Source organism: Cucumis melo, chromosome 8, assembly GCF_025177605.1.
Source record: "Cucumis melo cultivar AY chromosome 8, USDA_Cmelo_AY_1.0, whole genome shotgun sequence".
Classification (NCBI taxonomy): domain Eukaryota; kingdom Viridiplantae; phylum Streptophyta; class Magnoliopsida; order Cucurbitales; family Cucurbitaceae; genus Cucumis; species Cucumis melo.
In genome coordinates, this window is record NC_066864.1 from 6,550,762 (window position 1) to 6,572,786 (window position 22,025).

General features: G+C 35.3%; 4 protein-coding genes across 7 annotated transcripts; 1 reads left to right on the forward strand and 3 right to left on the reverse strand.

The window, feature by feature from the left end:
• Positions 1 to 2,895: 2,895 nt before the first annotated feature.
• On the reverse strand, positions 2,896 to 10,537 carry LOC103485201 (uncharacterized). 2 transcript variants are annotated; one of them, XM_008442711.3, is made up of 9 exons: positions 10,043 to 10,537; positions 9,901 to 9,962; positions 9,657 to 9,771; positions 9,455 to 9,578; positions 8,928 to 9,008; positions 7,552 to 7,893; positions 6,777 to 6,943; positions 5,855 to 6,693; positions 2,896 to 5,162 (listed from the first exon to the last, which is right to left on the reverse strand). In XM_008442711.3, the coding sequence occupies exons 1-9, from the start codon at positions 10,393 to 10,395 to the stop codon at positions 3,664 to 3,666; spliced, it is 3,582 nt and encodes a 1,193-aa protein (XP_008440933.2). In that variant the 5' UTR covers positions 10,396 to 10,537; the 3' UTR covers positions 2,896 to 3,663. The 2 variants fall into 2 exon arrangements, with proteins under 2 accessions (XP_008440933.2, XP_050944932.1); XM_051088975.1 differs by having other exon boundaries at positions 9,657 to 9,784; positions 10,043 to 10,112.
• Positions 10,538 to 11,765: 1,228 nt separating this feature from the next.
• Positions 11,766 to 14,816, reverse strand: LOC103485202 (thioredoxin reductase NTRB-like). Of its 3 annotated transcripts, XM_051088977.1 has the most exons (3): positions 14,559 to 14,816; positions 13,151 to 14,389; positions 12,705 to 12,968 (listed from the first exon to the last, which is right to left on the reverse strand). In XM_051088977.1, exons 2-3 carry the CDS (start codon positions 14,235 to 14,237, stop codon positions 12,898 to 12,900), a joined length of 1,158 nt encoding a protein of 385 aa, XP_050944934.1. In that variant the 5' UTR covers positions 14,238 to 14,389; positions 14,559 to 14,816; the 3' UTR covers positions 12,705 to 12,897. The 3 variants fall into 3 exon arrangements, with proteins under 3 accessions (XP_050944935.1, XP_050944934.1, XP_050944933.1); XM_051088978.1 differs by lacking the exon at positions 12,705 to 12,968 and adding an exon at positions 11,766 to 12,075 and having other exon boundaries at positions 13,151 to 14,808; XM_051088976.1 differs by having other exon boundaries at positions 13,151 to 14,816.
• A 308-nt stretch (positions 14,817 to 15,124) lies between these two features.
• LOC103485204 (uncharacterized) lies at positions 15,125 to 15,571 on the reverse strand. The gene has a single exon (XM_017043701.2). It carries the CDS (start codon positions 15,569 to 15,571, stop codon positions 15,125 to 15,127), a length of 447 nt encoding a protein of 148 aa, XP_016899190.2.
• Positions 15,572 to 18,334: 2,763 nt separating this feature from the next.
• Positions 18,335 to 21,651, forward strand: LOC103485205 (uncharacterized protein At3g52155, chloroplastic). The gene is made up of 5 exons (XM_008442717.3): positions 18,335 to 18,897; positions 19,060 to 19,159; positions 19,399 to 19,578; positions 20,047 to 20,164; positions 21,448 to 21,651. The coding sequence occupies exons 1-5, from the start codon at positions 18,663 to 18,665 to the stop codon at positions 21,514 to 21,516; spliced, it is 702 nt and encodes a 233-aa protein (XP_008440939.2). The 5' UTR covers positions 18,335 to 18,662; the 3' UTR covers positions 21,517 to 21,651.
• Positions 21,652 to 22,025: the final 374 nt, after the last annotated feature.

The window sequence follows — 22,025 nt, forward strand, 5'->3', positions numbered from 1 at the left end:
ATTGATATCTTATAGACAGTTAGATGCATAGTAAAACCATACATTTAAAAAGAAAGTTGAGAAAATTTGGATCTGTACCGAACTTTCTAAGTACATTAGTTTGCATGCACTTTTAGATTTAGATCGAAAAATATAATGTTTTTAAATTATCATGAACGAATCAATTTAAAATCTTTAGTAGAAGAATTATATTTGAAAACTCATTAATATATCAATTTCTAGATATATTGATATAATAAAAATCAATCACAAGAATTAATTTTAAAGAAATCTTAATTAAAAGGTTAAATCATTCCTTTATGAAAATTTAAAAAAGTTTAGTTAATAAAATTATAACTTTCAAAAAGAAAAAAGAAAAGGGTTTAATTATGATGGAGAAAAATTTAAAAGTTTAATAGGAAGTAATTAATTAAAGAAAAATGAATAGTTGAGTTGGGATGATGAGGGAGTGAAGGTGAGGGGAAGAGTGTGACAGGCATTTCTAATTGGTTTGTCACGGATGAGGTCTGAAAGCTCCATTCTTTTTCTTCTTCCTTTACACAAACACAACACAACACCACACATCGCTGTTCTCAAATAACAACAAAAGCTGTCTTCATGTGCTCATGTTTATGCCAATAACCATTTCAACACTCTTACATATATATATAATTTATTTTAAATTCCACTTTTTAAAGTGTTTCTTCGTAGAAAAAAGATATAATATACATAAGTTAGAGCTATATTTACCTTAACTACTATAGTTATTTTTAATATTAAGAAGGTTTGTTAGAGTGGAAGAACGAACAATGTAAACAATGCTACAGACAAGCATATTATCTTGAGATGAAAGAAGAGTAAATCATGTATAAAAAGTCAATGAGAATAAACCGCTAAATTCATGGATTTTGAATTTTTTTTTTTTTTTTTGAGAGTAATTATAAACTATGATGAAGTGATGGACTCAAAAGGTAAGTAATTGGTGTATGGTGTCTTAATATTATTATTATTATTATTATTATTCCAAACTTTTCAAAAATGTATGGGAAAGTAAAAAAAAAAAAGCACAAAATTAAAAACTTTAATTCTTTGTGGGCTTTTTGAAAATATAGTTTTTAGGGACAGAAAAGTCTTAAAAGTAAATAATATATTTTTGTTTTTTATATAACAAAAAGAAAACTTTTATTTCCTAAAGACTTTTTTTTTCCCTAAACAACGATCTCATGCATGATCAAAAATTGAAGATCTTTTTGTTGGATCCATATAGGAAGGATGTTGTTCTAAATTATTAATAATTTATTCTTCTTATATTAATATTTTTATAAATAGGGCCCTTCATGCCCACTTTTGTCCCTTAAATCTATCTTCATTTTAAAATAATTATTGAAATACAATGTCAAATTTAATTTCAATACTTCCATTATTATTTTAGTCTTTCTATATTCATTTGCTTCGATATAACTACTATGATTTTCTTAATTCAACTAACATAAACTAAAACTATCTTCTTCAAAGTGAAAGAAAAACCCTGAATTTAACAAATATGGTTTTACAAATTGGCATGACTTACTATTTAAGAGGTGTGATTTGATCCATAATCTCTATATTAGGTTTATATTACTTACGTGAGTAATATAATGCTTTAAAAGAGAACCTGAGTAGAATTTTTTTTAATTTATTTTTATTTTTCTTTGGTTTGGGTTTTTTTGTACATTGTTGAGATGTTAATTAAGAGTCCTACATTCAAAAAATCAAAGAGATTCACGTCATCTACTCCTTTTATTGTCAATTGATTTTGAGTTTACACAGTCTTATATATCGATTTCAAAATTTAAGAAAATGATGGAGAGTATGTAATAAAAATGAAATTAAATAAGAAAGGGGTATCACTATCACATGTGTAGAGATGGAAATGGAGGTTGAGGAGTGGCAAAAGGAGATGTCGTCATTGTCTGAAAAGAAGACAGCGAGTCAGTCAGTGATGGATGGTGTGGAGGAAGGAGTGCCTCCTTTGGTGACCATCATACGCTGACAGACCAATCAGATATGAGAACTCATTTTTTAAAGAAAAATAAGTATCCACGTGTCGACCTTTCGCTGGACGACACGTGTTGGTTGTTGCGCTCACCATTTCCTGCCAACCCTATCCAGCTGTCACCCTTCTTCACGCTATAACCGTTTTCTTTATCTCCTCTTTTTCATGACACATCGGCCTCCAAATCATTTCTTTTCAAGATTTTTTTTTAACTATAAATAGGTTGAATTACACGTCACTCTCTAATGAACTGCTTTCATTTTTGATTTGGTATCTAATAATAAAACTTCAAATTTTAATTAAACTCAACTTGCAAACTATCATTAACATATGCAAACCATCTGACTTCTATTTGTATTTATTACATTTATGTATATATAGATATATATATTCTTTTTTAAAAAAATTAAATGTATTATTCAACAAAAAAGATTGAAATATATCAATAATTCAACCAAATCAAATAATTCAAACAAGTTAAATTTTTCGTAGAGAGAATCCTAAACTTTTAATTATGTATCTTACACATCTATGAATTTTAAAAATATTGAAAGTTTAAATTAAAACATCAGACTTATACAAATGAGAATTTGAAAAAAGTATAATTGCAAGATCTAAAATCAAATGTATTATATATATTATGAGAAGAAAATAAAAAGATGAACATTAATTGAGAATGACTGGGTCACGTGGGGTGTTATCTGGTATGTCGCTGCTCCACGCTACAATGCACAAACAAAAACAACCTTCAGATCACAATATCACATGGTATAGAGATTGGCTTAATGCTCCTAAATCAAATTCCTTGATGGAACTTGTCCCCTTCCCCAACCCCACAATCCCCCAACTTCATTTCTTTCATTCACCATTTTCCTCTTCCCTTAACAAATCATAATCATCAATCAATTCTTTCCACTACTAATAATAACAATATTAACTGTTTTTGTCTTCTACTTTCACAGTTCAAACTACTTCCCGCTACTGCTAATAAATCTAATCAGAACTCTATTGTAATACATTAACCAAAAAAAAAAAAATGAAGATACTCGTCAAAGTCAATACAATAAATCTATGTAATCGCCGTTTTCTAATAAACATTGATAGTTTAAATACCAAAAGAGCCGAGAGTCTGTAACGCATAATAGTAGACTAGAAGTTGTGATTGGTTGTTTCTGGGACGCTTTATCATCTTCTTCATGACAAAATCAATACATCCAAAGAGACATTGGCTTCTTTTTACACCGTGATTCGGTTTCAGATGGTGTTTGGTTTTGCTTGCAGGTATGGCTGTCAATGAACTAATCAGCTTTGACAGTTTGAGCCCACCATGAGTAAAGGCTGAAGTGGGATGGTGATGATGATGATATGAAATGGACTTCCATTTTGTTTTTTGTTTTGGAAGGGAAATACTTCCTCATGACAATGCCTCTTTTTAAGGTATTACAAAGTCTCTTGTACTCAACTGCTGGCCTCCTCGACAAAATCCGAGTCCCTTTCGTCCTTCTTCGTCTAGTTAGTCAGATATATGATTATCAGGACTTGAAATGCTAAAAAAAGTATCCCCCACATCAGTCCAGCTAATCAATCAGAAATATCAGAAGTTGGAGAATACTACAAACATCCCCACATCAGTCCATAAGTCACTTCCTTCAAGAAAGGCCGGTGGATATTGGACCACAAGTCTCTGGTCCTGCGTCTCCATCCTTAGCTAACTCACAAGGGGGTTTTGATGGAAACACAAACACTGTAGATTCAGCCATTGATGGCTGAAAGCTAGCAGAATATCTTGCTGAGGTTAAAGTAAATCTGGGCAACTGTAGCATACCTGAGGCCAAAGGAACCAGCTTGTAGCTAAGGATGTGCTCGGATTTAGGAAGTATTGAAATTGTATCATCATGAGAACCAGATATCACAAAACTCTGTACATCTGCTAAAGAAAACTTGATTTCTTGTAATAACTTGGATTGATTTTTAATCTTTATAAAGTATGTGAATGGTTCTCCAAGGATGGCATAAGGAGGACTCTCCATGCACACAATTAAAGGTGAAAACTCTATTTCTACATCAGGAAGCTTCTGCGTGGTCAAGACTGAAGCAATACTAGAATCATGTTGGTCTTTAATCCTCGAGTATCTTTTCCACCTAAGTAACACGTTTCCTAACCGAAGCTTTGATGGATTTATCTCGGAAGTGACAGTGAAAACCTTCTTAAATTCTTCTCCAGGCATGAGAAGAGCTGGGTCTACAAGGTTGCTGCTACCAGTTCTTATGGAACATGACTTTTCTTCAATCCCGTCATTATCTGCTTCAATTGACATGGATACTAGTTGCAACGGGACCTCGGTGCAATTCCGGGCACTGATCACCAGTATGCAAGTTTCGTTTAGAGGCAGAGATAGTGACTGATCAGATTGAGGGTTTGCTTTAGTCCTTGAAAGCAACAACGGGTCCCACCGGAAAGGCAACAAAAAGTGATGACCAATTGTGACGGCAGGCTTTCCGTCAATCTGTAAGCTCCTGTGGACATTGATTTTTTGAGCATTTGGTTCATTGCTAAGTGGAGAATAACCTAGGGATACATAAAGCACAATCGGCTTAGGCCGATGCCACTTAATTTGCAGTTTGCAGGACCAAGACTCTCCACTTTTTAGAAATGGAACAGAAATCAATCCAAAGGACTGTTTGATCTTCATTTCTTCATCGGAGATCAAATGTGATTTTGCACCATCTTCAACACAAGAAATGCCAAGAAGCTCAACATGATGGCTATCAGCAATGTGTTCCGCTTCCCTAGGGCTAAATAAACCACCTCCTCGTACATCAACCAAGTTGATCTTCAACTCACCAGCGTGGATATCAGGACCCTTGGAGACTACTGTTACAGGTACAATGAAAGTCTCTCCAACTAATGCAGGTGTAGAAGCGTTTAAAGTAAGATCTACTTCTGGGTCAAGTTCTTCAACCTGTATTGACCTCAGGCCAGAAAAAGCTAGAGCAGGATCCTTGGTTGGGAGTGTCTCCACATGATCTTCAAACTTCCAAAGAGGTAAATCATCCATTGAAACAGGGCTTTCAGCTCTACAACAGATTGTAAAGTTTGGCCGTATCTTTGCAATAACAGAGGTGCACTCAAGTTTCCCACTTTGATCTGAAGGGAAAAAAACATTAGCATAATCCTCTAAATATTATAACCATATTACCATCAATATGCATACATGCATAAATATATATGTTATTTTCTCTCTCTCTCTCTCTCTTTCCCTCTCTCTCACGCACACATATATCAAGAATAGCAATCTACTAACAAAAACATAACCTCTTGGATCACGACATGCAGAGGAAAAAGAACTGAAATGGTTCGTATATTCAGAATCTAGTAAGATGAGACAATGATAACAATATCACATATCCAATCATGCCAGGATAATAATAATTAAAAAAAAACTTGCTTCTAACATAAATATATGTTCCAAGGTTTCATCCCCATCCGATTATACCAGTATTTTGGAACAATTACAAACCGAAATAATAATAATAATAATAAATAAATAAAATCATAAACACTTTCCAAAGCCGTTATGAACATGATAATTGATATAAAATCAAAATCTCCCTGGGCTTCATGGGCATACCAGAATCTCACCTCTCTCTCTCTCTCTCTCTCTTTTTTTTTTTTTTTTTTTTTTTTTTTTTTTTTTTAATTTTTTTTAATTTTTGGGTATATCTTAGCCTCTTTGATTTGATCTCTGTTTACTATTAAAAAGAAAAAGAAAAAGAAAGAGATAAAAAACTAACATATAATCAAAAATTCAAGAACTTGTGAGAAGGAATCTAAGTTACCAGATTTTATTTGATATGTCATCCGTAGCCATTTATTTGAGGAAAGTGCAAGAGAAGGAGCTTGCTCAACTCTGTTATCATGTTGATCACCGTCCATCATAGCAGAAGGAAGTCTTTCAGCATTCATTATGATAAAGTTACACTCTGGTTGATTAAATTGAACTTCTAATTGATCAAGTTCAATGGTAAGGGGCAAGTGAGATAGAAGTGAGACAGTAATCAAAGTAGTCATCCCGGGCTTGATTACTTGTTCATGAAAAGCAACTGAAGCAAGAAGTACTGATCTAAGAGGGCTCACTAGATCAATTTCAAGATGTACAGGATTGTCTCCTGTTACTTTGAGCTCTTTGCCATGTTCAACTGAGGCCAATACTGATTTTTCATGAACGAGATTAAATACTTCGTTGTGGATTTTTTCCCTCTGTTCTAGAGTTGCGGGGCCCACTGGGCAGCAATCTTGGGATCTGAGAGACAGCATATGAAAATCAGATGATATGGGCAGTGCAGCCATTTCCAGAGAGTACTCCAAATAATCTTTCACAGTACCATTTTTCCTAGACAACTCTCGCAGGTAACCAAGGACGTCCCATAACAAAGTGGCCCATCCCTCTCTCCTATATAAACTCGCAACACTGTCAAAATGTTTTTTTGCATCTTCTAAATCATCCATCGCATAGTGCTCTTTAGCTACCTGGAATGCACAAAAGGAGCTCGTTCTCTGGGCTTTGGCTTGACTATATGACTCATAAGCTTTTTTGAGAAGAGTAATCATCTTTAATGGATCTTGATGTTTTTTTTCTTTGGCAATGGTATCGTTCAAAAATTCTTTATCGGTAACACTGCATGTACAAGACATGTTAAAGTTTGTGTACAACAATTATATATAAATGATCAATTGAGAATTTACTTCTTCAGTACTTACGTCTGCATAACCATTGCATCAACTTGTTCAAGTAACCTAGAATACTGCCCCACATATACTGACGGCACCAAAGACTCGGTAGTTCTTTCCAATTCATCCACATTAACATACATTGACAACATGAACTCAAAAGATGATCTCTTCTGCTTCAGATAATTAGCAGCTAACTGTTTCAAGAGTAAATTTCTGAATCAAATACATTACCTTCCCGACTTAATTAAAGTTCACACAAAAATTTATAGCTTGCTTAAATTGCATGTTATAGAAAACAAGAAAAGATTAGATATGTGTTGACCAATGCAATTCTAAATAAGTCATCTAGAAATGTAGTATTTTCAAGGCATCAAAAGAACAATACCTTGAACGCCCTATGCTATCGAGAACTCGATGGGTATCTGATTGATTAAAAGAACATTGAATAAAATCTATCGAGACAAGCAAAGCTCTATTAGCATAATTAAGTAAAAGAGCCATCACTTGTACAGACGGACAACAATAGGAAAGAAACAAGGAATAATCTCATATGTTACTTGGTTCACATACATATCCTGAATGTCACAAAAAAATATTCTCATTTCAGATTGGTTCTTAAAGATTCAGATACATATTATTTTAAAAGTACTTCTCAGAATGGAAAAGAAAAATATCGAACAAAATTATAAGGACTAGGAGGCAAGAAAACTAGAAAAGAGGTTATGATCATTCCATTAGGACAACAACTTAAGGCATAAAGGTTACTGGAAGTAGAATATAGAAATATGAAGGAGGATCATACCTGATAGTAATAAGCAGGATAGAACTCCCATTCAGTTAAAGGCTTGTTTCCAGTACCTAGACCCAGTGATGGGATGGTAAGACTGGTTGCTGAGCTTGTCTCTAGCAACTCTGCAAATACCAAAAATTGTCTACTCATCCATTCCCAGTGAAGAAACTCGGCATCCGGCTCTCCAACTAGCCTACTGTACAAGGTAATATGTTGGCGGAACCATGTTACCGCTTCAGTGACCTTGCCACTATGCAATAACAAGGTTGATATCTTAAAGTGTAACTGCTCTGCAATTGTTTTAATCTCGACCAACCGCTGAATTGATAGGGCCTTTGATGGTATCCCTGAAATCTGCACACAGAATAAGAAATGTTTAATGGTGGAAATAGACAATGAATTTACCTGTTCTTGTGCAGTACACAGACACCTATGTATACGGCAACAAGAGTCATTCAAAGAAGTTAAGTTGCATTCGATTAAATATTATCTGTATTGTAATTTTGAAGGGAGCCTATTAAATGTTTCCATCATGGATTGATATGTGATATATCTATAGCAATAACCGAGGCGTAATCTAGTCACAATTAGAATCTTAAACTCCCATGAACTTTCCAAGCATAAATGTTGTCAATTCGGTAACAGCCTTTGTGGTACTAGCCAAGGTACCATATTAGTAGTCAAATTACGGCAATATTTATCCTAATAATAAATCATGCTTACATTGAGCAAACAAAATATTATACAAGGGAGTACAAAATAAAACACCCCTACAAGAGGAGTCCATAAACTAACTAAGACACCAACTCCAATCCAAAAAGATAAGACCTAACTAATAATTTATTAAGAAAATAATAACAACAACTAGAGAGACCAACACCCACAAAAAAGTATAAAATCTGAACAGTCGTTCGTGTATCATTCAACCCTCTAAAAATTCTATTGTTCATCCCAAGCTAGATACCCCGTTAAAGTATATAAATGAACATTCATGTCTCAAAAAGACTTTGCCCTTATCTCGAAAAGAGGGATTCAAAATAACTTCCTCTATCACGGAACAATGAACTTTATAATGAGCCAACCAGACCCCAAAAGAAGCCCAACTGCAGTCCTAAATGCTCAACAAACTGACAGATGCCGTCTAAGATGTTAACTTCCCCAAAAGAAAGTTTCCAACATTGCTAATTGTAGTTGGAGTTCGGTTGCATATAAAAAAAGCAAGAATAAGGAAATACTTGATTTGATGGACCACTTAACTGGGATTTAAGAAAATAAAGCCTAACTAATGACAAAAAAGAAGCACGTGACAATAACAACTCAAAATAAAGCCAAACTCAACTGGCATCGGTGAAAGAAAAGGGAAATTCATAATGCAAATGATAATATACCTCCCACAACTTGTTGTAGGCATCCTCGTAAAACCGTAAAGCTTCAATCCAGTCACTTAGGAATTCTGCATAAACGGCAGCCTAGCACAAGATGGCATAAAGAAAAATCACGTCCAATCGAACAACTCAAAAAAACATTATATGCAATCATAGAATTCCTGTATACAGCTCAATAGGGAAAAGAACTGAGATGCTGCTACCAACTTGTGGGGAAAAAATGCCAAACTTGCACCATCCTGGTGTCAAAGTAATTGTACTAAACAGTTCTTTCTCTTTTATCACATCTTTTCTCAAACGCAAAACAATTGAGAAAGGCTGAAATGGTAAATATTTGAAGAAACTCTAATTTAGTCGGTCAAAATTCCATTGTCAAGTTAAAATCCGTCTAATGGATATAAATTGTTGAAGATACTCTGCGAATCATCTAAAAAGTTCTATATGCTTCGATTGGCTAAAGCAGGCACCAAGAGCTAAGAAGGGGGCCTGCTTGAAGAAATTTAGCTTGCTTACTGAGAGAGAGAACTTACTTTAAAGCAATACCGAATGTTCAACTCAGTGCAATTGTAAGTCCTCTTTTCAATTCGAGTTTTCACCTTCCTTCCTTCATCTTTATAATATGTATTTGCTAGTTCTGAGAAGATGCTTCGCAACCTGCGCAAGGGTTTTACAGATAATAATCATAATGACGAAATTACTACTTTTCAAGGAAAGAGAAGGTAAATGAAATGCCTGTGAAGGGATTGCATTAGTTCCGAAGCATCGTTAGGATTAACAAAGACGACATATTTTGAGTCCACTTCAGCCCGTTTGCGTAAAGCAATCATTCGATCCTCGTTGATATCATCTGCAGTAAAAACCTTAAATGTATATATAATTACAAAAAGAAAGAAGTAACAAACTCATCCATTATGGGTTTCTCCCAAAATTAACAAAGGAGGAAAAAAAAAGGAACAGCCGTGGAGAATGTGTATACCTTTGGAATCGGAATGAACAATAATAACAACTAATTTGATGTTCCTAGAACGAGTCACAGTTCTACAAATAAAATGTAATTGATTTCAGATAAAGTTGCTATATCAATTAACAGAGAACGGTGAGAAGTGATTAGGCAGTACTTGAGGTGATCGAGATCGGAGCAGAGCTGAAGCCACTGAGCAGGATCGCCGGAAACATGATGAGAGGGGAAAAGAGCAGCAACAACAGCAGGAACCTTGGTGCGATGCTTAAGAAGCCAATCCCTCTTGAAGATACCGGGAGGGGGAGAGGAAAGAGAAGATTCAGAGGAGTCTTTGGGGGAAGGAGGAGGGAGGAGAAAGGAGATTTTGGAGAGGTCGGGGAAGGCGAGGGTGTGGATCGGAGGCTGGTCGGAGAGGAGGTGAGTGGAGATGGTGGGGTGAAGGTCGGGGCATCCGACGAGGGAAATCAGCCTCACGGGGGGAGTCTGAAGCTCTTCAGGATAATTCTGCATTCTTCTTCGTCTTCTTCAATGGAGTTCTTTGGGAGTTCTAGTATGAAAGAGAAATGGCGGATCTAGTAGTGTCGCGCCATTGTGGTGGATTTGACGAACTCACGAGTGAACCCCCGAATTGGACACCGTCACACGTTAATTCGCTGCCGTCGTCCCGATTTTTAATAATAATAAAATATTAGTATTATTTTTTTACAAAATTTATTTTAAATGATTTTTAACTTTTAAGAATATTTTATAAATAATTTAATTCATTTTGTTATATTAAAAAATAATGTTTATTTTATTTTTTACCCTTAGTAATTTTTGGGGCTATTTACCCTCAAATTTTTGGAGCTCTGTTGAGTATACACGTCAGTTTGAGATGGAGAGTAGAACAATTAAACTGTACTTTGGTATAATAAAAGAATTTATAAAATTATCAAAAATAAATAAAATATTAGATAAAATATTTATACTTCTATTTTATTTTTTAATAATTTATTTTATATATAAATAATCCGTTAATTTTTTTCTACCTTTGAAAAACTAATTATGAATTTGTATACATTAAGAACCATAAAATTGGTGGCTTCAATTCTCCGCTCATTCTAAATAATAAATAATAAAATGGGATCTTTTAAAAATATAAAAAAACGACAAAGTATTTAACAATTCCGAAAATGGAAAAATTCATAGGCCCGTTGTAAAATACAAAAAATGTACCATCAATAAATATTTGAAATTTTATACACGATCATTCAAATTTGCCTATTGTTTGGTATACGATCGTTTACATTTGTTTTTCAATTCTATCATTTTATTTGGTTGGCTATATGATTAATTTGTCTACACGATTGTTTAGATTTAGCTACACGATCGTTTATACTTGAGATTTTTTTTTCAAAATTTGGTATAAACGATTTTTTTATACACAATCTTTTAGTTTTTGTTACCTTAATTTAAATGTATAACCAATTTTTTTCAACATTTTTTATACACTATCCTTTAGATTTGGTTAGCTAATAGGATGCATACCATGAATGAAATGAAAAGAAAAATGCATACATATAGTTAATAAAAAAAAGAAGAGTACAGAAAGAAGACAAAAATGGCAAAAAGATAGAAGAAACCGAAAATATTTAAAATATAACTATAGTTTGTTATATTTAGAAAAGTTTCCCTCGGAAAATACAATCAAAACCATTTATCGGTAACCAATGCTAATCGACCGTTGACTGTCTTGTCTAAAATACGTTCGTAGTCATCATGAAGTTTTAAAATATGAATTAATCTTGAACTAAAAAGAAAAATAATCATTTCAGGACTATTTCGTTCAAACTCTTATTATATAATATATCTATACTGTAGCAACAATTAAGGGATGAATATCGTCTCATGTCAATTAATAGTAAAACTTCCTTTGTTATGATGCTTAAATTGCTTTTGCTTCAAAATAATAAAATAAAACAAATAAAACATTTTTTTATAACCAATTTGTTTTTTTTTTTGTTTTTTTGTTTTTTTAAGCTTCAACCTATGAATATTTATTCTAACCTCTGGATAGTACCCTGTAAAAGACATTTTTTCTTGTCAAGAAATAATTGGTAGATCTCCAACTACATATCAAAATTTATAATTTACTCTTTTCAGTAGCAATCTCTTGTAGGTAATGTTCTGCATCCAAAGCAGCCATGCAACCTGCACCATTTCAATATCTTGAATCAGCTCAAAACAATAACCATATCCAATGCACTACAGAACAATTACTTTCAATAAGAAACTGACCAGCGACTATGAACAAAAAAGAGAAATCCTTCAAATCGGGATGACAAAACAACAAACTAATCGATAGAAATAGTGTTTAAAAGCTCAATTTTAGAAAACCAAAACTACATCTATGTTTTCGAAAACCAAATCAAACTTCGAAAACTAGGAAATTTGTATTTTAAAACGTGCTTTTTATTTTTAAAATTTGACTAAGAATTCAAGTGTCCTTTTAATGAATCTAAAAACCATGGCGTGGAATTTAGAAAAAACAAGCAAAATCATTATAAAACGAGAATCAAAATGATTATCAAACCGACCCAAATTCATGAGATTCTATACAATTTGAGAGTAAGTAATTGCCCTGGTAAGAATAGCAAACTAAAGCAATGGCATCGGACATAAAAGGCACAATCCTCCTAATGAATAGAGTTAAAGAACACAGTGAACCAGATCACCCGGGATGATTTGTTACATAAAACTAAACTGCTTTCAACTAGAGCCATCCTAATCAAGCCTATTCTCTATACATGCCAAATTTATGTAAAAGTCAGGCACCTGCTTTGTGAAAATATCATTTGTAGGTTAAAGAACTCCGAAATAGAGGAGAGGAGAGTGCTCATCCAAACCATCACAACAATCTTGTCTCTTAACATTTGTGAGTGCCTTGGTCCGCGTGTACATGTCTCACTTGTTCTTACATAGCAACTACCAAACCCCTAGTATATTTTGTTGCCCACCTTAAACTCATTTTCTCTAAAGTCCTTTCTTACTTCCATGAACCCTGTTGATCACTAAGCCAAACCCACAACCACCCATCACAACAACTACATAGTTAATATAGAAATTAGAGATTGAGCAAAGAAATTTTCTTTACATGTTCTCCTATCTATACGAATAACCTTTTTATCAGCACCAAACTTGAAATGAGACGTTAAGAACATTCAAATGCAAGATGAAGAAGAACAACAAGCAAGTCATGGGAGAAAGGGAGAGTGAAACCACTAACCAGTTCCAGCGGCAGTAATGGCCTGTCTATATCTCTTGTCTTGTACATCTCCGGCTGCAAAAACTCCCCGAACACTAGTCTGAGTCGACCCCGGATTTGTCACTATGTAACCATCAGAATCGAGTTGAAGCTGCCCATCCAAGAACTTAGTCGCTGGTTCATGCCCAATTGCAAAGAATAGCCCAGAAACCTTCAAATCGGATACCTTCCCACTAACAACGTTTTTCACTTTCAGACCTCCTAAAACTCCCTTATCTCCGTCTCCATAGGCCTCAACCACCACAGAGTTCCAAACCACCTCGATCTTTGGATTGCTCAGGGCCCGCTGCTGCATGATTTTTGATGCCCTAAAAGCATCTCGCCTATGGATGATGTGCACTTTGGAGCCATATTTCGTGAGGAAAATCGCTTCCTCCATGGCTGAATCACCACCGCCGATCACCGCCAACGGCTTATCTCTGAAAATGGGGGCAGCGCCGTCGCAAACTGCACAAGCGGATATGCCGCGATTCCAAAATCCTCCTGGTGCATCGCCAGAGCCTGCAAATGATAAACGCTTCGCAACAGCACCTGTGGCCACAATTACAGAGTCTGCGAGTACAGTTTTTGAATCAGTGAAAATCTTGAAAGGATTAGTGGAGAAATCGACTTTGCTAACAGTTTCGGTGAAAATCTGAGTTCCGAAACGGAGAGATTGATTGCGGCACCGGTCCATGAGATCCATTCCAAGGACACCGTTTGAGAAACCGGGGAAATTCTCAACTTCGGTAGTGGTGGTGAGCTGTCCACCCGGCGCAATGTCGTTGGCCATCCATCCTTCGAAGAGGATTGGCCCCAGCTCAGCCCGGGCAGCATATATGGCGGCGGTGTGGGCGGCTGGGCCACTTCCAATGATACAGAGCTTGGTCCTCAAGTTTTGAAGACCAAGATCGTCCATGGCCGCGATTTTGGAACCGGAACTCGCAGAACTAGAAGAAAGAAATGCCGCCGCAACTGTGGTAGACGCTACGCCAATTAAATTTCGACCTCTTACGAGAAAACCAAAGAGCTTCTTTCCATTATAATAAGAGTTACCAAATTTCATCATGTTACGCTTCTCTTTTCCACTCTTTTCAATCTATCTATCATAAGAATGGTGGCCTAGAATTTGGTAAATCGTCAATCCTAGACATGGTTATGCGATTGTGCTTCTCGCTTTAGATGCTAAGCAAAAGGACTAGATTACAACGCACAGTAAACCTAGAAAATAAGACCACTCCTTCAAATAAAATTCCAAATCAAAGAGACGAACAAACCAATCAAACAGTTCATGCTACTCCGTTAAATCCTACCAAAATTGAAGAATAAACCCTGCTGGGTAAAAAGAACGAACAATAGCTTAGATAGCCATAAATAAATTCGACCCCACCTCTAAGCAATAGCGATTAGCCCGTTCAGGAGAGAGAGACCCACAAAGGAAATTGGGAAGTGAGATTGAAAGGGGGGACTTTAGATCTTTGCAAGGAAGAAACAGTGGAGAGTAGCAAACTTGTCGTTGGGGATGAAATCGGGCAACGGTTGCAGTCGCTCTTGCCGCCGAAAGATGAGAAAGCGAAAATTGCACGTTTCGGGAGGGTATGTTTTTTGGTTTGATTAAAATTTTGGTCCATAAAAAAAAAAAAGAATTCTAAAAAAAAGATTGAAACTATTTAGATAAGCTAAAAACAATCCATTTAATGTATATAATTTGATAAAACTAACACAAATTTAATAAAAATTAACACATTTAATCATAAAACTTAAAACTACAGAAACGGTATTTTCAAGAAGTAAATTAAAGAAGCTTCCTTTCTTGTCTTGTTAACCTCCGACCTACACAATGGCTTAAAAGGTTAAACATTTTTTCATATATCGATAGCAGCTCCTAGCAAAACTATACATATTTTTCCAGTTCTACTTATCATCACAAAAGGCAGAAAATTAGCAACAAGGGAACTAAAGATGTGGTAAATTTGAATGAGCAAGCTGCAATTCTGAACGATCTATTAGTCCTTCTAAAACAAGAAGTTCATCCAAGAGACCAAGCTTTTCTTCTTCTAGGGTCTTTACTTCATCTTCAACTTCTTTCAGTTCTGCTCCCAAAGTAAAGCTCTCTTCCTCCAGGAGTAAGTATTTTCTTCTTAAGGCACGGTACTCATTCCCAGATGCAGATGATGAATCTGGCAATGAATCCGAATTCGACCTTTCTGGCTGCTGAAACACTATGGATGGTTCATTTTTCAAACTTCTTTTGGAAGCCTTCTGTGCTGTTTGTGCTGGAAAAGACCCCTTAATTCGATTGCTGGGATCTTTCAATTGTAAATGAGATGCCGTGGAAGCTTTTTGATGCAAAGCTTTCTGTTTTGGTGGCCTAGAATATGGTAAATCGTCAACCCGAGACATGGTTGTGCAGTTCTGCTTCTTACTGCAGAGGCTGTGGAAAAGATTAGGAGTACAAAAGAATAGATAATTAGTCATTATTTATTGTAGGGTTTGAGAGTCACACAGAAGTAAGAACATTCATTACCAACACCAAAAATCATAGCAAGCCGTGTATCTTCTATTAAAAATTACTTCAAACCATTAACTTTTATTAAGGAAAATATATTTGCAATAAAATATCACAACTATTTTCCAACAACCAAAAATACCTACAGTCAATAGAGAAACACATTGAAGAAACATTCTGACTGTCAACATCACTGTAAATCAACTTCATCACTTTCATATAAAAGACAGTTTATAATTACTTAAAGCTTAAAGATTTTAGAAGTTGTATCGAAGTCATTGCCACTTGGTGCAGTCAACTTTCTATTTTAACTATATGTCCAGCTAATAAATAAGAAAGTATTCCACTTATTCAAAGGGATAGGAAAAAGATAGGAACACTTAAACTTTCAAAGTAAGCCAACAGAGCATATCTTTGTGGGTAAGGTATATATAATATCCCTGATAAAAAATTTTGGAGTTTCAAGACTTCAACCTCACGTGTTGAACTCCAAAAAAAAATCATGAATAACAACTACAAGGAAATTAAAAATGTTAACCATTAAGGACGGTTAAATAACAATGCCTACAACTACAGTAAACAAGAGACAGAAAAAGGAAAACAGAAACCATAATTAGGATAACAAAAATGGAGAGTGGCTGGGACCAGGAGGGTGAAACTTCTTAGAACCGAAAGACTGTTGTATAACCTTTGGAACATATCCTATCCAAGTAAGGTTGTCCTAAAAGGGTGAAACTTCCGTATTGATCTTTGCCTTTTTACTTTGGTTTCTTTTTTGTGTCATATCTTACTCCCTTTATAGTCATACAATCAGTGACTCTGTACTTTCACTCTTGTGCTACTTATATCTCTCATTCAAAAGACAATTCTGATAGGCAATAAAATCCCAAGGAACTCACCTACCGTACAATTCTTTCCTTCTGATCCATCTTACCGCCTTCTCTTCTTCAAGCAACACAATCCTCAACAAGCATTATCTTCTTTTTTACCTCATTCTTGGATTGTGAAGAAAGAAAACTCAACTAAGATGGAAGTGTGACAAAATCCTATCTTACGAAAATGGTATGCCTAGATGGGAGGCAAGGGGCACAGTAGTTTGTCAATTTTTCATGGTATATAAACAATCATAAATGCAAGTCTCAGGCATTTGATTTTTAAAATGTTCTTAACGTTGTTATCTATCCAAAAAAAAGAGAGATTTTTAGCATAAGGTTCAACCTCAACACACAAACAAACAAAACAAAAGGATCCAACACAAAATCCATTAATAAATCCCATACGACAAAGATACGAACTGCATCAGCATGCAGTTCTGAATCCACAAGCCCACAATTCAACGTCGGCATAAGCTATACAAAGAGAATTAGAAACATTGCAAATGGTCAAGTCCACTTTTCACATCGATCATTTGTAAGAACTCAAGACTTCCAATAAAGAAGGGAGGGAATTATAACATCGATATCATACCCATTACCGACTAATGAAAGTAGGGAACAAAAGAGAGAAAGACCACCCATAATGACATATAAAACTCGGCAGGGTTAATTTCCAATTAAAACACAGACGAAAAATATAATCATCAAATAATCAATAAAGAATATCCTATAACAGAATCCTATTCAAACGATCCCAAAAATTAGAAGAAAAAGACAATCTATCTAGACCATACATAAGTAATTTCTCGGTTAACTTAGATTCTAACTCAACAGAGCTCATAGTAAAAATAATATATATATATATATATATATATATATATATATGGCAACTCTTTCCCCCAAAATTTGATCGTAATGATTAGAAACCAAAAACTAAAAAACAGAAAACCGTAAGAAATCTAAACCGTCGATGCCCTAAGCATGGGAAGTACATTTGACGTTCAACCCTGAATCCCAAGCCAGGCATAGGGATCGGATTGAAGGGGGGGAAATACACCATAAAGTGAATCAAAATACATCAACACAACACACATTAAACCTGAAAAATAAATGCGCTGCTTCTAATAGAATTCGAAATCGAAAGAAAGACGAACAAACCAATCAAACAGCTCATGCCACTACCTTAAATCCTACCCAAATTTACGAGTAAGCCCTGCTGAGAAAAAGAACGAACAATAAAGAAATTCGATCCCACCTCTGAGAGATAACGATTAGCCCGTTCAGGAGTGCAAGACCCACAAACTACAAAGGTAATCGGCAAGTGAGATTGAAAAGAGGGACCTTAGATCTTTTACAAGAGGGAAACAGTGGAGAGTAGCCGACTTGTGGTTAGGGGAATCGCTCTAGCCGTGGGAAGATGGCAATGGAGCCACCGTCGACGATGAATTTCCCCAACAAACTTCTTGACCGAAGTCGCGTAGAACTTCAGAGATAAAAAGAAAGAGAAAAGGAAAATCGCACGTTTTGTGGAGAAATTGTTGATTTTTGCCACGATGTGGCGGGCAATTTTTACGCACAAGGGAAAGAGGAACGCGTCATATTTATACTTGGTAGTTATCAAGTAGTTGTCTTTTAGTTTAATTACAAATTTGACCCTAAAATTTGAAAATATATATATTAGTCATAATTAAGATCATTTTTCTGGTGGTTTTCTTTTTTCCGAGTCATTCCTACAATTTTTCATCTAGAAAACTCCATTGAAGGGTACAAAAATAATTACTGCTAAGATTAAAATTTGTTAAGAGAGCCCAAAGCCTTATCTGTTTGTCTTCTTCTTCTTCTTCGAGCTCATCTACCATTCTCGTTCAGCACAACGAGGTTCAGGCGAGGAACTCTCGAGTTGTTCCTTCGAATTGATTCCGGTTCTGAACAATCTAATCATGGCAATGCATGCCCATTAAGCAAACCAGCTAGTACATAGCAGGTATTGTTCGTTTAGGAAAAATTAACCACCGATTATCACTGCTATTTCAAGCTTTAAGCTCGCGATCGATTCTCCGAGCCTGCCCACTCGCCTCTGTCGCCTCTTGGGTTGAATCGAACACGTATCATGAACGCTTCATTTTGCTGTAATAACATTCAACAACATCCACAACTCTTTAAAGTTCAACATCCAAGCTCCTCCCTGAGGAGGAGAAACCCTATTCAATGGCCATCTGCCGTTATTCAGACGGCGGAGAGCGAAGTGGCAACTGAGGAAGCTGCCTCCCAATCGGAATCTGTTGCTCGTCGCCTTATTCTGCTTCGTCATGCTAGGAGTTCACGGCAAAAGCTGTCACTGCGAGGTGACATTCTAAAATCTATCAGATTATTGGACTGTCTACCTAGCTATGAACACCTTGCATCATCTGATACTCTTTTCATTGTGCAATTTCACCGTATTCTATTATCGTCCTGTCATGGTTACATATGAATTTCGTTTGTTCTCCTTAATTATTGTTCTCTAGATCATGATCGCCCCTTGAGTAAAGATGGGAAAGTTGATGCTATAAGAATTGCTCATAAACTCCAAGAATTGAGTTGGATCCCTGAACTTATTTTATCCAGGTTAGGTCTTTCTTCAACTGATTATACACTTTCACGATGTCTTTTTCCCTCCCTCAATCGAACGACCCTGTTTGAACTTAGATTGCCCTGCAATGCATGATTATAGGTATGACAATTTATTTTCCTGTAGCTTTTCATATTTCCATTAGTCCATTCTTTGTATTAAAGTAGAGCATCCAGGACAAAATTTAAAGAATAACTCTATACCGTTTGATTTCGACTTGGATTTACTGGAGCAGTGATGCCAAGCGAACCAGAGAAACACTTAAGCTAATGCAGGAGCAAGTTAGTGGGTTTTCGGAAGCAGAGGTTCATTTCATTTCCAGTTTTTATTCTATTGCTGCCATGGATGGTCAGACTGCGGATCACCTTCAGCAGGTTATCTGTGATTATTCGAGGAATGAGATAGTTACAGTCATGTAAGTGTTACTGATTCTATATTCAATAGAAAAGAAGCAAGTAGGCCAAACTGAGCTTAGCTCGAGCGTAATTGGCTTGTCTCCTTTTCAAAAGGTTGGAGTTTGGATCCCATCCCTTCAGTTGTTGTACTTAAAAGACGGAAAAGGAAAAGAGCAAGTAGAAAGGGAGAAGGGGAACTGTTGTCACTGTCATCTTTAATTTTGAGTTTGTTTTGCTAATACGTAATTTTCTAATAGGTTAGGCCACAGAATGTTTGCTATACTTGTTCTTGTATAGACTATTCAATACTGCTATTTTATTCTCCTCTCATGTCAGTACTCCATTTTATGAATGAAATTTAGCGTAGAAATCTTCTAACAAAATCAACATTTTTTGTTCAAACCTCCAAAAAAACATGTATCGTGGTTTCTAACAAGGAACAATGAAATAATAGGGGAAATAGTAAGACAACAATGATTTTTATGCAGGTGTATGGGACATAATAAAGGGTGGGAAGAGGCAGCCTCAATGTTCAGTGGTTCCTCCATAAAACTGAAGACATGCAATGCTGCTTTGCTTGAGGCTTCAGGAAAATCATGGGATGAGGTTAGACCTTAATGCTTCTGTTCGATATCATTGGTTTGAATGAGAACATTTTGTCTGGCTGAATGGGCATGCATTATGATTGTACACCTACATACAGTGTGAACTTAAATGCCCTTTGTTGAGGCTTCACATTAATTTCCCTCAGTTAACCTCGAGGAAAACCGATCACCCTTCTTTAAAAGAAACAATTTGGATACTTATATTTTCTTCTAAAAAATAAAACTTCCTCTATAGTTTGGGTAGATTTGGGGACACAGCATCTTCACTGGATTAAATGAATACAACATGCAACTATTTGGAAAATGCATATTCACACCTAACACAATACCAACCTTTGCTGTTATATGCTCAGTTACAGAATTTCAATTGGTTAGAATCAAACTAAACTGATTTAATCCGAGAGATATTTCTTCAGATGCTGAAGTTAAGACAGCCCCCACTCCCTATGGCAGGGTCGGGATTTTAATGGAGATCAAATTTAACATCTGTTTTCCTATGACCATATGTGATATGATGGGCTGATGCTGGCCCCATGAGGAATATTAGATTGGATCATACTTCTTTGGTAAGGTTCAACTGGGTGGTAGTCATGAAGTGAAGTAAACAAATGGTATGGTAACAACTGAAAATATGTGATCCCTAATTTCAGGAGCTTTAGTTTTGTGGTACACTTGAATGCCCTGGGTGGTAGGTAGGGAATAGGGGAAGACAATCTAGATAGCTCCTGGGTAAGGACCACAATGTAATGGAGCTTGGTTATAAATGTTGAGTCTGTTCAAGTTCAAGGTCTATTAAAACTCGTATATTTACTTATACCCTTTAAGATGACAAAAGGCATCTCCCTATTTATTGCGTACCCTTTTCTTTTTTACCTTTCTCCAAAGATAGTCGTACAAAAAAAAATGTAGCGAAATACTACTTTACTCACTATCAATTGGTTTTGAGATAGACTTACATGTTATCAAATATGGTATCAGACTAATAAATTCACATAGATGTTCGGTCTAAAATGGGAAAAAAACAAAGAGATCTAATTCAAGAATAGTGAAATAAAAGAACACCATCTTGATGAGGTATGTTAAGGATCCTCAATAGGTATTCTATTTACGTGGACTACACTATTCGTTGTGGATTAAATTTGAGATGAAGCTTCATGTTATAAAATATTTTTTTCTTTCACAAGATCCGAACATCGTAATGTTCGTAGATGCTTTCACTATGATCCAACTAAATCTTGAAACTTCTGATCTTACTGATGTTTTCCTTGTGATCTACATATTCAGGCATTTGCTTTGGCGGGACTAGGTGGATGGAAGCTTCATGGCATAGTAAAACCAAATAGTAGATCATAGAACCTTTTATAGTTTTCTAGAAAAGTTTAGCAAACAATAGCAACCAACCACTTGTTGCACCCGAATTCACCCTTAGAATGCTCATTTATCTAGATATAATAATTTTAATGAAATTTCAACCTCTTGGCTTCGAAACTTTTGCCAGTTAAACCTTTTTCGCTTATTCTTATCCTTTGTTATTTGATCATTTATCGTGTCAAAAGATTAAGACATGTTTGACAGCAATTTTAAAATTATTAATAAAATTGCTAAAATTTGTTTATCGTATTTAAAATTATATGAAAATACCAAATTAGTCACTTAAAATAAATTTAATATTAAATATTAACTGTTAAATAAATTTTTTATATATCATAATTAGTTTGGAGTAATCATTTAAACCTATCATTTTTAACTATTTTAGAATCAATCAAACACGTGTCGGAATATTTTTCTACTAGATGGTAACAATTCAATGAGTTGCTAACATCTCAAGGTTTAGGGCTATATCACCGATCACCTATCAATAA